This window comes from Parambassis ranga, chromosome 15 (assembly GCF_900634625.1).
Source record: "Parambassis ranga chromosome 15, fParRan2.1, whole genome shotgun sequence".
Taxonomy (NCBI): Eukaryota; Metazoa; Chordata; class Actinopteri; family Ambassidae; genus Parambassis; species Parambassis ranga.
In genome coordinates, this window is record NC_041035.1 from 13,880,358 (window position 1) to 13,895,192 (window position 14,835).

A 14,835-nucleotide genomic window follows, 5' to 3' on the forward strand; every position below is an offset into this window, starting at 1 on the left:
GGTCAAACTTTGAGGCCACGCCCCGGCCACACCGTCAGACTTTTGTAAGAGTTTTGGAATGCGTCTATTCCCTATGGTGTCCTGAGTGGACACGGCGAATTTCAGCTCAATCCGTTGAAGTATGCGAGGCGTGAAAAGTTTGGCAGCAGGGTCACACATCGCCAAAAATGGCCACAAACCTTCAAATGGCGGACTTCCTGTTGGGTTTGGAGGGGGGGTCCAAGAGACTTTTTTGTGCGTCTTGAGGTGATACATATGTGTGCCAATTTTCATAATCCTGTGTCAAACCGGCCAGAGGGGCTACGCGTTGGGGGCGCTATAGAGCCATTTTTATATGTGCATTTCAAAAGTCAGCAAATTTCAAAATTTTTCGGGCGAATGAATTTTTCTACCAAGTTTGGTGAGTTTTTGGGCATGTTAAGGCCTCCAAAAATGCGATCTCGGAGGGGGAAAAAAAAAAATAATTAAAGCTGCAAGCAGCATTGCGGGCCCTCGCGCACCTTGCGATCCGCGGGGTCATCGCAGTCTTCTCTCCTATGCTCTTGTCTCCTATGCTCTCCTCCTCTCATTTCCACAGATATACAACAAACACATGTTTACAACCAAACTTTCCTGCTACCAGTAGGTGGCGCTATGACCGTATCATCCTATTAGCATATATATCTGTTCAGACTCAGGTCCATAGCAGTACTGTAAGATTTTGTCCACATTGCATAAAGTATATGGGTAGTACTGCATAAAACACAGCGAGTTCCTTTGTAATGGCGAATGGTCAACTTTGAGGCCACTCCCCCGCCACACGGTAATACTTTTGAAAGAGTTTTGGAATGCATCTATTCCCTATGGTGTCCTGAGTAGACACAGTGAATTTCAGCTCAATTGCATGAAGTATGTGAGGCGTGAAAAGTTTTGAAGCAGGGTCAAAAATAGGCAAAAAATTGCCACAAAAGTCAAAATGGCGGACTTCCTGTTGGGTTTGGAGGCGGGGTCCAAGAGACTTTTTTGTGCGTCTTGGGGTGATACACATGTGTGCTAATTTTCATGAACCTGTGTCAAACTGGCCAGCGGGGCTACGCATTAGGGCAAAAAATACAGGGAGTTCCTTTGTAATGGCGAACGGTCAACTTTGAGGCCACGCCCCCACCACACCGTAAGACTTTTGTAAGAGTTTTGGAATGCGTCTATTCCCTATGGTGTCCTGAGTGGACACAGTGAGTTTTAGCTCATTTGGAGGAAGTATGCGAGGCGTGAAAAGTTTTGTAGGAGGGTCACAAATCGCCAAAAATTAACAGAAATTTCAAAATTGCGGACTTCCTGTTGGGTTTGGAGGGGGGGTCCAAGAGACTTTTTTGTGCATCTTGGGGTGATACACATGTGTACCAATTTTCATGCCCCTACTCAAAACAGGCCAGGGGGGCAGGCAGAAAAACCTATGAAAACACAACATTTTGTGTAGCCAGTAGGTGGCGCTCTGTCAAAGCCTCAATATTGTTGTATAGATGTGTTTAGGGTCAGACTCTGATCATACATGTGACATTTCGTACAGATCGGACAGAAAACGAAGAAGTTATAGAGACTTTCTGTGTCCTCAGAAATGGTCAAACTTTGAGGCCACGCCCCGGCCACACCGTAAGACTTTTGTAAGAGTTTTGGAATGCGTCTATTCCCTATGGTGTCCTGAGTGGACACGGCGAATTTCAGCTCAATCCGTTGAAGTATGCGAGGCGTGAAAAGTTTGGCAGCAGGGTCACACATCGCCAAAAATGGCCACAAACCTTCAAATGGCGGACTTCCTGTTGGCTTTGGAGGGGGGGTCCAAGAGACTTTTTTGTGCGTCTTGAGGTGATACATATGTGTGCCAATTTTCATAATCCTGTGTCAAACCGGCCAGAGGGGCTACGCGTTGGGGGCGCTATAGAGCCATTTTTATATGTGCATTTCAAAAGTCAGCAAATTTCAAAATTTTTCGGGCGAATGAATTTTTCTACCAAGTTTGGTGAGTTTTTGGGCATGTTAAGGCCTCCAAAAATGCGATCTCGGAGGGGGAAAAAAAAAAAAAAAAAAAAAAAAAATAATAATCCTAAGGGTTTCAATAGGGCTCTTGCACCATTCGGTGCTCGGGCCCTAATAATCCTAAGGGTTTCAATAGGGCTCTTGCACCATTCGGTGCTCGGGCCCTAATAATTAAAGCTGCAAGCAGCATTGCGGGCCCTCGCGCACCTTGCGATCCGCGGGGTCATCGCAGTCTTCTCTCCTATGCTCTCGTCTCCTATGCTCTCCTGTCCTATGCTCTCCTCTCATTTCCACAGATATACAACAAACACATGTTTACAACCAAACTTTCCTGCTACCAGTAGGTGGCGCTATGACCATATCATCCCATTAGCATATATATCTGTTCAGACTCGGGTCCATAGCAGTACTGTAAGATTTTGTTCACATTGCATAAAGTATATGGGTAGAACTGCATAAAACAGCGAGTTCCTTTGTAATGGCGACTGGTCAACTTTGAGGCCACACCCCCGCCACACGGTAATACTTTTGTAAGAGTTTTGGAATGCGTCTATTCACTATGGTGTCCTGAGTAGACACAGTGAATTTCAGTTCAATTGGATGAAGTATGCAAGGCGTGAAAAGTTTTGTAGCAGGGTCACAAATTGGCAAAATATGGCCACAAAAGTCAAAATGGCGGACTTCCTGTTGGGTTTGGAGGGGGGGGGTCCAAAAGACTTTTTTGTGCGTCTTGGGGTGATACACATGTGTGCTAATTTTCATGATCCTGTGTCAAACTGGCCAGAGGGGCTACGCGTTAGGGCAAAAAATACAGGGAGTTCCTTTGTAATGGCGAATGGTCAACTTTGAGGCCACGCCCCAACCACACCTTCAGACTTTTGTAAGAGTTTTGGAATGCGTCTATTCCCTATGGTGTCCTGAGTGGACACAGTGATTTTCAGCTTGATTGGATGAAGTATGCGAGGCGTGAAAAGTTTTGCAGCAGGGTCACAAATCGCCAAAAATTAACAGAAATTTCAAAATGGCGGACTTCCTGTTGGGTTTGGAGGGGGGGTCCAAGAGACTTTTTTGTGCATCTTGGGGTGATACACACGTGTGCCAATTTTCATGACCCTACTCAAAACAGGCCACAGGGGCAGGCAGAAAAACCTATGAAAACACAACATTTTGTGTAGCCAGTAGGTGGTGCTCTGTCAAAGTCTCAATATTGTTGTATAGATGTGTTTAGGGTCAGACTCTGATCATACATGTGACATTTCGTACAGATCGGACAGAAAACGAAGAAGTTATAGAGACTTCCTGTTTCCTCTGAAATGGTCAAACTTTGAGGCCACACCCCGGCCACACCGTCAGACTTTTGTAAGAGTTTTGGAATGCGTCTATTCCCTATGGTGTCCTGAGTGGACACGGCGACTTTCAGCTCAATCCGATAAAGTATGCGAGGCGTGAAAAGTTTGGCAGCAGGGTCACACATCGCCAAAAATGGCCACAAACCTTCAAATGGCGGACTTCCTGTTGGGTTTGGAGGGGGGGTCCAAGAGACTTTTTTGTGCGTCTTGAGGTGATACATATGTGTGCCAATTTTCATAATCCTGTGTCAAACCGGCCAGAGGGGCTACGCGTTGGGGGCGCTATAGAGCCATTTTTATATGTGCATTTCAAAAGTCAGCAAATTTCAAAATTTTTCGGGCAAATGAATTTTTCTACCAAGTTTGGTGAGTTTTTGGGCATGTTAAGGCCTCCAAAAATGCGATCTCGGAGGGGGAAAAAAAAAAAATTAAAGCTGCAAGCAGCATTGCGGGCCCTCGCGCACCTTGCGATCCGCGGGGTCATCGCAGTCTTCTCTCCTATGCTCGCGTCTCCTATACTCTCCTGTGCTATGCTCTCCTCCTCTCATTTCCACAGATATACAACAAACACATGTTTACAACCAAACTTTCCTGCTACCAGTAGGTGGCGCTATGACCGTATCATCCTATTAGCATATATATCTGTTTAGACTCGGCTCCATGGCAGTACTGTAAGATTTTGTCCACATTGCATAAAGTATATGGGTAGTACTGCATAAAACACAGCGAGTTCCTTTGTAATGGCGAATGGTCAACTTTGAGGCCACTCCCCGCCACACGGTAATACTTTTGAAAGAGTTTTGGAATGCGTCTATTCCCTATGGTGTCCTGAGTAGACACAGTGAATTTCAGCTCAATTGCATGAAGTATGTGAGGCGTGAAAAGTTTTGAAGCAGGGTCACAAATAGGCAAAAAATGGCCACAAAAGTCAAAATGGTGGACTTCCTGTTGGGTTTGGAGGGGGGGTCCAAGAGAGTTTTTTGTGCGTCTTGGGGTGATACACATGTGTGCTAATTCTCATGATCCTGTGTCAAACTGGCCAGCGGGGCTACGCATTAGGGCAATAAATACAGTGAGTTCCTTTGTAATGGCGAATGGTCAACTTTGAGGCCACGCCCCCGCCACACCGTCAGACTTTTGTAAGAGTTTTTGAATGCGTCTATTCCCTATGGTGTCCTGAGTGGACACAGTGAGTTTTAGCTCATTTGGAGGAAGTATGCGAGGCGTGAAAAGTTTTGTAGGAGGGTCACAAATCGCCAAAAATTAACAGAAATTTCAAAATTGCGGACTTCCTGTTGGGTTTGGAGGGGGGGTCCAAGAGACTTTTTTGTGCATCTTGGGGTGATACACATGTGTACCAATTTTCATGACCCTACTCAAAACAGGCCAGGGGGGCAGGCAGAAAAACCTATGAAAACACAACATTTTGTGTAGCCAGTAGGTGGCGCTCTGTCAAAGCCTCAATATTGTTGTATAGATGTGTTTAGGGTCAGACTCTGATCATACATGTGACATTTCGTACAGATCGGACAGAAAACGAAGAAGTTATAGAGACTTTCTGTGTCCTCAGAAATGGTCAAACTTTGAGGCCACGCCCCGGCCACACCGTAAGACTTTTGTAAGAGTTTTGGAATGCGTCTATTCCCTATGGTGTCCTGAGTGGACACGGCGAATTTCAGCTCAATCCGTTGAAGTATGCGAGGCGTGAAAAGTTTGGCAGCAGGGTCACACATCGCCAAAAATGGCCACAAACCTTCAAATGGCGGACTTCCTGTTGGGTTTGGAGGGGGGGTCCAAGAGACTTTTTTGTGCGTCTTGAGGTGATACATATGTGTGCCAATTTTCATAATCCTGTGTCAAACCGGCCAGAGGGGCTACGCGTTGGGGGCGCTATAGAGCCATTTTTATATGTGCATTTCAAAAGTCAGCAAATTTCAAAATTTTTCGGGCGAATGAATTTTTCTACCAAGTTTGGTGAGTTTTTGGGCATGTTAAGGCCTCCAAAAATGCGATGTCGGAGGGGGAAAAAAAAAAAAAATAATAATCCTAAGGGTTTCAATAGGGCTCTTGCACCATTCGGTGCTCGGGCCCTAAAAATAAAGCTGCAAGCAGCATTGCGGGCCCTCGCGCACCTTGCGATCCGTGGGGTCATCGCAGTCTTCTCTCCTATGCTCGCGTCTCCTATACTCTCCTGTGCTATGCTCTCCTCCTCTCATTTCCACAGATATACAACAAACACATGTTTACAACCAAACTTTCCTGCTACCAGTAGGTGGCGCTATGACCGAATCATCCTATTAGCATATATATCTGTTCAGACCCGGGTCCATAGCAGTACTGTAAGATTTTGTCCACATTGCATAAAGTATATGGGTAGTACTGCATAAAACACAGCGAGTTCCTTTGTAATGGCGAATGGTCAACTTTGAGGCCACTCCCCTGCCACACGGTAATACTTTTGAAAGAGTTTTGGAATGCGTCTATTCCCTATGGTGTCCTGAGTGGACACAGTGAATTTCAGCTCAATTCCATGAAGTATGTGAGGCGTGAAAAGTTTTGAAGCAGGGTCACAAATAGGCAAAAAATGGCCACAAAAGTCAAAATGGCGGACTTCCTGTTGGGTTTGGAGGGGGGGTCCAAGAGACTTTTTTGTGCGTCTTGGGGTGATACACATGTGTGCCAATTTTTATGATCCTGTGTCAAACTGGCCAGCGGGGCTACGCGTTAGGGCAACAAATACAGGGAGTTCCTTTGTAATGGCGAATGGTCAACTTTGAGGCCACGCCCCCGCCACACCGTCAGACTTTTGTAAGAGTTTTTGAATGCGTCTATTCCCTATGGTGTCCTGAGTGGACACAGTGAGTTTTAGCTCATTTGGATGAAGTATGCGAGGCATGAAAAGTTTTGTAGGAGGGTCACAAATCGCCAAAAATTAACAGAAATTTAAAAATTGCGGACTTCCTGTTGGGTTTGGAGGGGGGGTCCAAGAGACTTTTTTGTGCATCTTGGGGTGATACACATGTGTACCAATTTTCATGACCCTACTCAAAACAGGCCAGGGGGGCAGGCAGAAAAACCTATGAAAACACAACATTTTGTGTAGCCAGTAGGTGGCGCTCTGTCAAAGCCTCAATATTGTTGTATAGATGTGTTTAGGGTCAGACTCTGATCATACATGTGACATTTCGTACAGATCGGACAGAAAACGAAGAAGTTATAGCGACTTCCTGTTTCCTCTGAAATGGTCAAACTTTGAGGCCACGCCCCGGCCACACCGTCAGACTTTTGTAAGAGTTTTGGAATGCGTCTATTCCCTATGGTGTCCTGAGTGGACACGGCGAATTTCAGCTCAATCCGTTGAAGTATGCGAGGCGTGAAAAGTTTGGCAGCAGGGTCACACATCGCCAAAAATGGCCACAAACCTTCAAATGGCGGACTTCCTGTTGGGTTTGGAGGGGGGGTCCAAGAGACTTTTTTGTGCGTCTTGAGGTGATACATATGTGTGCCAATTTTCATAATCCTGTGTCAAACCGGCCAGAGGGGCTACGCGTTGGGGGCGCTATAGAGCCATTTTTATATGTGCATTTCAAAAGTCAGCAAATTTCAAAATTTTTCGGGCGAATGAATTTTTCTACCAAGTTTGGTGAGTTTTTGGGCATGTTAAGGCCTCCAAAAATGCGATCTCGGAGGGGGAAAAAAAAAAAAAAAAAAAAAAAAAAAAAAAAAAAAAAAAAAAAAAAAATAATAATCCTAAGGGTTTCAATAGGGCTCTTGCACCATTCGGTGCTCGGGCCCTAAAAATTAAAGCTGCAAGCAGCATTGCGGGCCCTCGCGCACCTTGCGATCCGCAAGGTCATCGCAGTCTTCTCTCCTATGCTCTCGTCTCCTATACTGTCCTGTGCTATGCTCTCCTCCTGTCATTTCCACAGATATACAACAAACACATGTTTACAACCAAACTTTCCTGCTACCAGTAGGTGGCGCTATGACCGAATCATCCTGTTAGCATATATATCTGTTCAGACCCGGGTCCATAGCAGTACTGTAAGATGTTGTCCACATTGCATAAAGTATATGGGTAGTACTGCATAAAACACAGCGAGTTCCTTTGTAATGGCGAATGGTCAACTTTGAGGCCACTCCCCCGCCACACGGTAATACTTTTGAAAGAGTTTTGGAATGTGTCTATTCCCTATGGTGTCCTGAGTGGACACAGTGAATTTCAGCTCAATTGCATGAAGTATGTGAGGCGTGAAAAGTTTTGAAGCAGGGTCACAAATAGGCAAAAAATGGCCACAAAAGTCAAAATGGCGGACTTCCTGTTGGGTTTGGAGGGGGGGTCCAAGAGACTTTTTTGTGCGTCTTGGGGTGATACACATGTGTGCCAATTTTCATGATCCTGTGTCAAACTGGTCAGCGGGGCTATGCGTTAGGGCAAAAAATACATGGAGTTCCTTTGTAATGGCGAATGGTCAACTTTGAGGCCACTCCCCCGCCACACGGTAATACTTTTGAAAGAGTTTTGGAATGTGTCTATTCCCTATGGTGTCCTGAGTGGACACAGTGAATTTCAGCTCAATTGCATGAAGTATGTGAGGCGTGAAAAGTTTTGAAGCAGGGTCACAAATAGGCAAAAAATGGCCACAAAAGTCAAAATGGCGGACTTCCTGTTGGGTTTGGAGGGGGGGTCCAAGAGACTTTTTTGTGCGTCTTGGGGTGATACACATGTGTGCCAATTTTCATGATCCTGTGTCAAACTGGTCAGCGGGGCTATGCGTTAGGGCAAAAAATACATGGAGTTCCTTTGTAATGGCGAATGGTCAACTTTGAGGCCACGCCCCCACCCCACCGTCAGACTTTTGTAAGAGTTTTGGAATGCGTCTATTCCCTATGGTGTCCTGAGTGGACACGGTGAGTTTTAGCTCAATTGGATGAAGTATGCGAGGCGTGAAAAGTTTTGTAGCAGGGTCACAAATCGCCAAAAATTAACAGAAATTTCAAAATCGCGGACTTCCTGTTGGGTTTGGAGGGGGGGTCCAAGAGACTTTTTTGTGCATCTTGGGGTGATACACATGTGTACCAATTTTCATGACCCTACTCATAACAGGCCAGGGGGGCAGGCAGAAAAACCTATGAAAACACAACATTTTGTGTAGCCAGTAGGTGGCGCTCTGTCAAAGCCTCAATATTGTTGTATAGATGTGTTTAGGGTCAGACTCTGATCATACATGTGACATTTCGTACAGATCGGACAGAAAACGAAGAAGTTATAGAGACTTTCTGTGTCCTCAGAAATGGTCAAACTTTGAGGCCACGCCCCGGCCACACCGTCAGACTTTTGTAAGAGTTTTGGAATGCGTCTATTCCCTATGGTGTCCTGAGTGGACACGGCGAATTTCAGCTCAATCCGTTGAAGTATGCGAGGCGTGAAAAGTTTGGCAGCAGGGTCATACATCGCCAAAAATGGCCACAAACCTTCAAATGGCGGACTTCCTGTTGGGTTTGGAGGGGGGGTCCAAGAGACTTTTTTGTGCGTCTTGAGGTGATACATATGTGTGCCAATTTTCATAATCCTGTGTCAAACTGGCCAGAGGGGCTACGCGTTGGGGGCGCTATAGAGTCATTTTCCTATGTGCGTTTCAAATGTCAGCAAATTTCAAAATTTTTCGGGCGAATGAATTTTTCTACCAAGTTTGGTGAGTTTTTGGGCATGTTAAGGCCTCCAAAAATGCGATCTCGGAGGGGGAAAAAAAAAAAAAAAAAAAAAAAAAAAAAAAAAAAATAATAATCCTAAGGGTTTCAATAGGGCTCTTGCACCATTCGGTGCTCGGGCCCTAATAATCCTAAGGGTTTCAATAGGGCTCTTGCACCATTCGGTGCTCGGGCCCTAATTAAAGCTGCAAGCAGCATTGCGGGCCCTCGCGCACCTTGCGATCCGCGGGGCTATTGCAGTCTTCTCTCCTATGCTCTCGTCTCCTATACTCTCCTGTCCTATGCTCTCCTCCTCTCATTTCCACAGATATACAATAAACACATGTTTACAACCAAACTTTCCTGTTACCAGTAGGTGGCGCTATGACCGTATCGTCCTATTAGCATATATATCTGTTCAGACTCAGGTCCATAGCAGTACTGTAAGATTTTGTCCACATTGCATAAAGTATATGGGTAGTACTGCATAAAACACAGCGAGTTCCTTTGTAATGGCGAATGGTCAACTTTGAGGCCACTCCCCCGCCACACGGTAATACTTTTGAAAGATGCGTCTATTCCCTATGGTGTCCTGAGTGGACACAGTGAATTTCAGCTCAATTGCATGAAGTATGCGAGGCATGAAAAGTTTTATAGCAGGGTCAGAAAACGGTAAAAATTACAAAAAAAAATCAAAATGGTGGACTTCCTGTTGGGTTTGGAGGGGGGGTCCAAGAGACTTTTTTGTGCGTCTTGGGGTGATACACATGTGTGCTAATTCTTGTGATCCTGTGTCAAACTGGCCAGCGGGGCTACGCATTAGGGCAATAAATACAGTGAGTTCCTTTGTAATGGCGAATGGTCAACTTTGAGGCCACGCCCCCGCCACACCGTCAGACTTTTGTAAGAGTTTTGGAATGCGTCTATTCCCTATGGTGTCCTGAGTGGACACAGTGATTTTCAGCTCAATTGCATGAAGTATGTGAGGCGTGAAAAGTTTTGAAGCAGGGTCACAAATAGGCAAAAAATGGCCACAAAAGTCAAAATGGCGGGCTTCCTGTTGGGTTTGGAGCGGGGGTCCAAGAGACTTTTTTGTGCGTCTTGGGGTGATACACATGTGTGCTAATTTTCATGATCCTGTGTCAAACTGGCCAGCGGGGCTACGTGTTAGGGCAAAAAATACAGGGAGTTCCTTTGTAATGGCGAGTGGTCAACTTTGAGGCCACACCCCCACCACACCGTAATACTTTTGTAAGAGTTTTGGAATGCGTCTGTTCTGTATCGTGTCCTGAGTGGACACAGTGATTTTCAGCTTGATTGGATGAAGTATGCGAGGGGTGAAAAGTTTTGTAGCAGGGTCACAAATCGCCAAAAATTAACAGACATTTCAAAATGGCGGACTTCCTGTTGGGTTTGGAGGGGGGGTCCAAGAGACTTTTTTGTGCGTCTTGGGGTGATAAAAATGTGTGCCAATTTTCGTGACCCTACTCAAAACAGGCCACATGGGCAGGCAGAAAAACCTATGAAAACACAACATTTTGTGTAGCCAGTAGGTGGCGCTCTGTCAAAGCCTCAATATTGTTGTATAGATGTGTTTAGGGTCAGACTCTGATCATACATGTGACATTTCGTACAGATCGGACAGAAAACGAAGAAGTTATAGAGACTTTCTGTGTCCTCAGAAATGGTCAAACTTTGAGGCCACGCCCCGGCCACACCGTCAGACTTTTGTAAGAGTTTTGGAATGCGTCTATTCCCTATGGTGTCCTGAGTGGACACGGCAATTTTCAGCTCAATCCGATGACGTATGCGAGGCGTGAAAAGTTTGGCAGCAGGGTTACACATCGCCAAAAATGGCCACAAACCTTCAAATGGCGGACTTCCTGTTGGGTTTGGAGGGGGGGTCCAAGAGACTTTTTTGTGCGTCTTGAGGTGATACATATGTGTGCCAATTTTCATAATCCTGTGTCAAACCGGCCAGAGGGGCTACGCGTTGGGGGCGCTATAGAGCCATTTTTATATGTGCATTTCAAAAGTCAGCAAATTTCAAAATTTTTCGGGCGAATGAATTTTTCTACCAAGTTTGGTGAGTTTTTGGGCATGTTAAGGCCTCCAAAAATGCGATCTCGGAGGGGGAAAAAAAAAAAAAAAAATAATAATCCTAAGGGTTTCAATAGGGCTCTTGCACCATTCGGTGCTCGGGCCCTAATAATAATCCTAAGGGTTTCAATAGGGCTCTTGCACCATTCGGTGCTCGGGCCCTAATTAGACAAATGTTCACAAATCTTTTGTAACATTTCATTCAACAAGTCACACCCCCACCTGCCCTATCAGCTCCCCTTTCTTTGCTCCTATCTTGTTAGAGTCACGGAGTTGCTTTAGCTAAAGTTCGACATTTATTCTTCAGATGAGAACACAAAATCCATCAGACTATCTTGATGGATCAACTCAGACAGATAAACAGTGTGAGAAACAACACAAACAGTCAATAAGGTACAATGTACAGCATGAAGGTCAGAGACAGTCCCCCCGGCGCTGACGCCTACTTCCGCCATTGGTTGAGAAACATAATATACGTCCTTTAGCGGGATCTGATTGGATGTGAAAACCAGGAAGTGGGGGAGCAACCAATCCACAGAATAAAAAGCTTTGACAGGAACGTGTGGACCTTCTCTTCTGGAGTGGGGGTATCCAATTGTACATCCTCAGCATCCGCTTCTGAAAGAGTTTAATTATCAAATTTTCGTTGATCTAAGGGAAACGTGTACGTTTAATTCATGATGGCGGCCTACAAATTAGTGCTGATCCGCCACGGAGAGAGCAACTGGAACCAGGAGAACCGCTTCTGCGGTTGGTTCGATGCAGATTTGAGCGCAACCGGAGAAAAGGAGGCGAGGAGGGGTGGAGAGGCCCTGAAAGGTGAGGAAGGACACCGTTTATTCCCTTTTTTAGAGTAACGATATCTCTGACATGCCGTCGGCCGCAGCATATTGCATAATAGCTGGTGCACGCATCAGGTCATAGCCCGCCCCCTGCGCGCGTCAGGAGGACGTGTGAACGTGCCGAGGTGATGCTTTCATGTCATGTGGCTGCGGCAGTGAGCACAGGGCCACAGACCTACAGAGTGCACACAGAATATATTATATAACCATGCAAAGCACGGCTCCTGTTTGATGCTCAGTGTTGTTACCTGCTCAGGTGCATCTGGCTTGTTTTTGTCAGCAGAACAGGGAAACATCACATTACCAGCTACATTATTCACTGAGTGTAGCCTCTATACACCAGCTGTCATGATGCTAGTGTTGCCAACAAAAACTACCTCTTATTAATTGAATAGTCTCATTTTGCAGCTTCACAAATTAAAAAAAATGGTCTTTCAAACATGCTTAAGATCAACCGAGAAAGAAACATATTAACTGATTATGAAATAAGCTGCTAAACACAAAACAATACCACTTATATTTAAATGAAATTGTCTGTCTATTGTGTCTTTGTCTGTGAAACTCACAGATGCCGGCTTCGAGTTTGATATTTGCTACACCTCTGTGCTGAAGCGGGCTATCAGGACACTGTGGCTGGTCTTAGATGGCATTGACCAGATGTGGGTGCCAGTGCATCGGACCTGGCGGCTCAATGAGCGTCACTACGGAGGCCTGACAGGCCTGAACAAGGCTGAGACAGCTGCCAAGCACGGTGAGGCTCAGGTGAAGATCTGGAGGCGCTCATTCGATATCCCTCCCCCTTCCATGGGCCCAGAGCACGATTACTACACTATCATCAGCAAGGTGAGATATGACATCAATGGTGCGTACACACAGACAGGCAGCTTTGTTAGTGTGTGAGTATAAAGTAGTTGTGTGCATGTTGGCTAACTTTGTCAAGAACTCTGCAACAAAAAGGAAGCGTGACTGGAACGGAGTGTCTCTGAATTTAATCAGCTGTGTCACCATTTATGATGAAACCAGCAGAAATCATTAAACAGTGGATTTAAGATATAGATATATACAGCACCCTCAGTATCTGCTAGCATACCCAAGAGCATGTTCACTGTGGGTTAATATGTGACTGACAAGAATGAGTTCTTCTGGGTTTAAGTTCAAAGTTCAGCAATGACAAACTATTCCTGTCTTGACAGGAGCAGAAACATAAGTTTGACATTACTAATATATATATATATACACTGACGTTGTCTGCTGTGCAGGATCGTCGCTACGCAGACCTAACCGAGGACCAGCTGCCTTCCTGCGAGAGCCTTAAGGACACCATTGCCCGAGCGCTGCCTTTCTGGAATGAGGAGATTGCCCCACAGATCAAACAGGGGAAAAGAGTGCTCATCGCTGCCCATGGAAACAGTCTGAGGGGAATTGTCAAGCATCTGGAGGGTGAGTGACGAGTCAATGACAGTGGTGTTTTGGAAAACTACTGTAATGACTGCTTGCTGACAATTTCAAAAAACATTGAAGTGGCTTTTCACATCCTGTGGAATATCTCAATTGATTTTTAAACATTACACTTATAGTGTATCTGTTTTGTATGTGCTGCACCTGCAGGAATGTCAGATGAAGCTATTATGGAACTGAACCTGCCAACAGGCATCCCCATTCTCTACGAGCTCGACAAGAACCTGAAGCCTGTCAAGCCGATGCAGTTCCTGGGAGATGAGGAAACTGTACGCAAAGCCATGGAAGCTGTTGCTGCTCAGGGAAAGGCCAAGAAGTAAAACAAGAGAAAGGCTCCCTCTGTGCACACTGGTAACAGGTGGTCAATAAGAAGGTGACCTCAGATTAGCATTTTTCCTGAATCCTAATGTATTTTAGGGTGTAATGTGTGATGAAATATTCTGTAGATTGTTAAAGACAACCTCACTCTACCTGCACGGTGCAGGGGAGCAATAGATTATAAGCCACTGGGAGATATTAAGAGGGCCACAGCTCTCAAGAGATTGTGGATACATTGTACTAAAATTGCACATTAATATAACATTTGTTTTAAAAATGTAATTTTACTTTTACAAATAACAGGATTATAATAGGATTTATTATTTCTTTGAGCATGGGTATGTGTCTGGTGCTACACACATTTAAATCCAATGATGATCGCTGACATAGGATTTGATTTATTTATATGTTTGTTCAATATATTCCTGTAATAGTGGGATATCTTTTTGCAGTCTCTTGAGAGCAGGATGAGGTGGCTTTAGAGTCCTATTCTCTAACGTTGTATGGGTTTTGTGTAGTCTTCTATGTGGTTGCTGCCTGCCTGTGATGTGTCTGTTTGCATTTTGAATGGTGTCAAACACTGCTCTGTTATCAGTTTTGCACTGTTCAGCTAACGTATCTGTGTGTCTGATCCTGTTTGGTCTGTCATTGCCTCTCACATGCCATCATAATATCCACGTGCCTCCTGCCAAACAGAACATTCCTACTGCAGAGTCTTTCATCCTTAAATGTAACTCCTTGTGCTGGATACAGATGTCCTGAAAGGTCCAATCAAATAAATGTAAAGTTATTGACAAACCATGCTGACTGTGAGTGAACAGTATTATAAAAGTGACTGACAGAAATAATGGGTTGTTTCAGTAGATCATTCTAAAAACATAACTATAAAATAATATATTCGATTTTCTTTTACTTGTATTTACATTTACAAATAGAAGGTAGGAGCACACTTTATGGGCAGTGATCTTTTTTGCCTGGATCAATACTTTACAGGGTGTACGGGCCCTTTAACTGCATTTATATTGTGAAATATTATGCTTATTAAATTACAGCACTGATTTAAA

General features: G+C 44.9%; 1 protein-coding gene across 1 annotated transcript; it reads left to right on the plus strand.

Annotated features, from left to right (window-relative positions):
* Positions 1-11,672: 11,672 nt before the first annotated feature.
* Positions 11,673-14,572, plus strand: LOC114447769 (phosphoglycerate mutase 1-like). The gene is made up of 4 exons (XM_028424218.1): positions 11,673-11,972; positions 12,564-12,838; positions 13,255-13,435; positions 13,604-14,572. Exons 1-4 carry the CDS (start codon positions 11,831-11,833, stop codon positions 13,771-13,773), a joined length of 768 nt encoding a protein of 255 aa, XP_028280019.1. The 5' UTR covers positions 11,673-11,830; the 3' UTR covers positions 13,774-14,572.
* Positions 14,573-14,835: the final 263 nt, after the last annotated feature.

Excerpts from the sequence above, each read along its gene's own strand:
- LOC114447769 (XM_028424218.1), top strand. The coding sequence starts at position 11,831 with ATGATGGCGGCCTACAAATTAGTGCTGATCCGCCACGGAGAGAGCAAC. Across the intron at positions 11,973-12,563 it reads GGGTGGAGAGGCCCTGAAAG|ATGCCGGCTTCGAGTTTGAT; the intron begins GTGAGGAAGGAC and ends TGAAACTCACAG. Across the intron at positions 13,436-13,603 it reads AATTGTCAAGCATCTGGAGG|GAATGTCAGATGAAGCTATT; the intron begins GTGAGTGACGAG and ends CTGCACCTGCAG.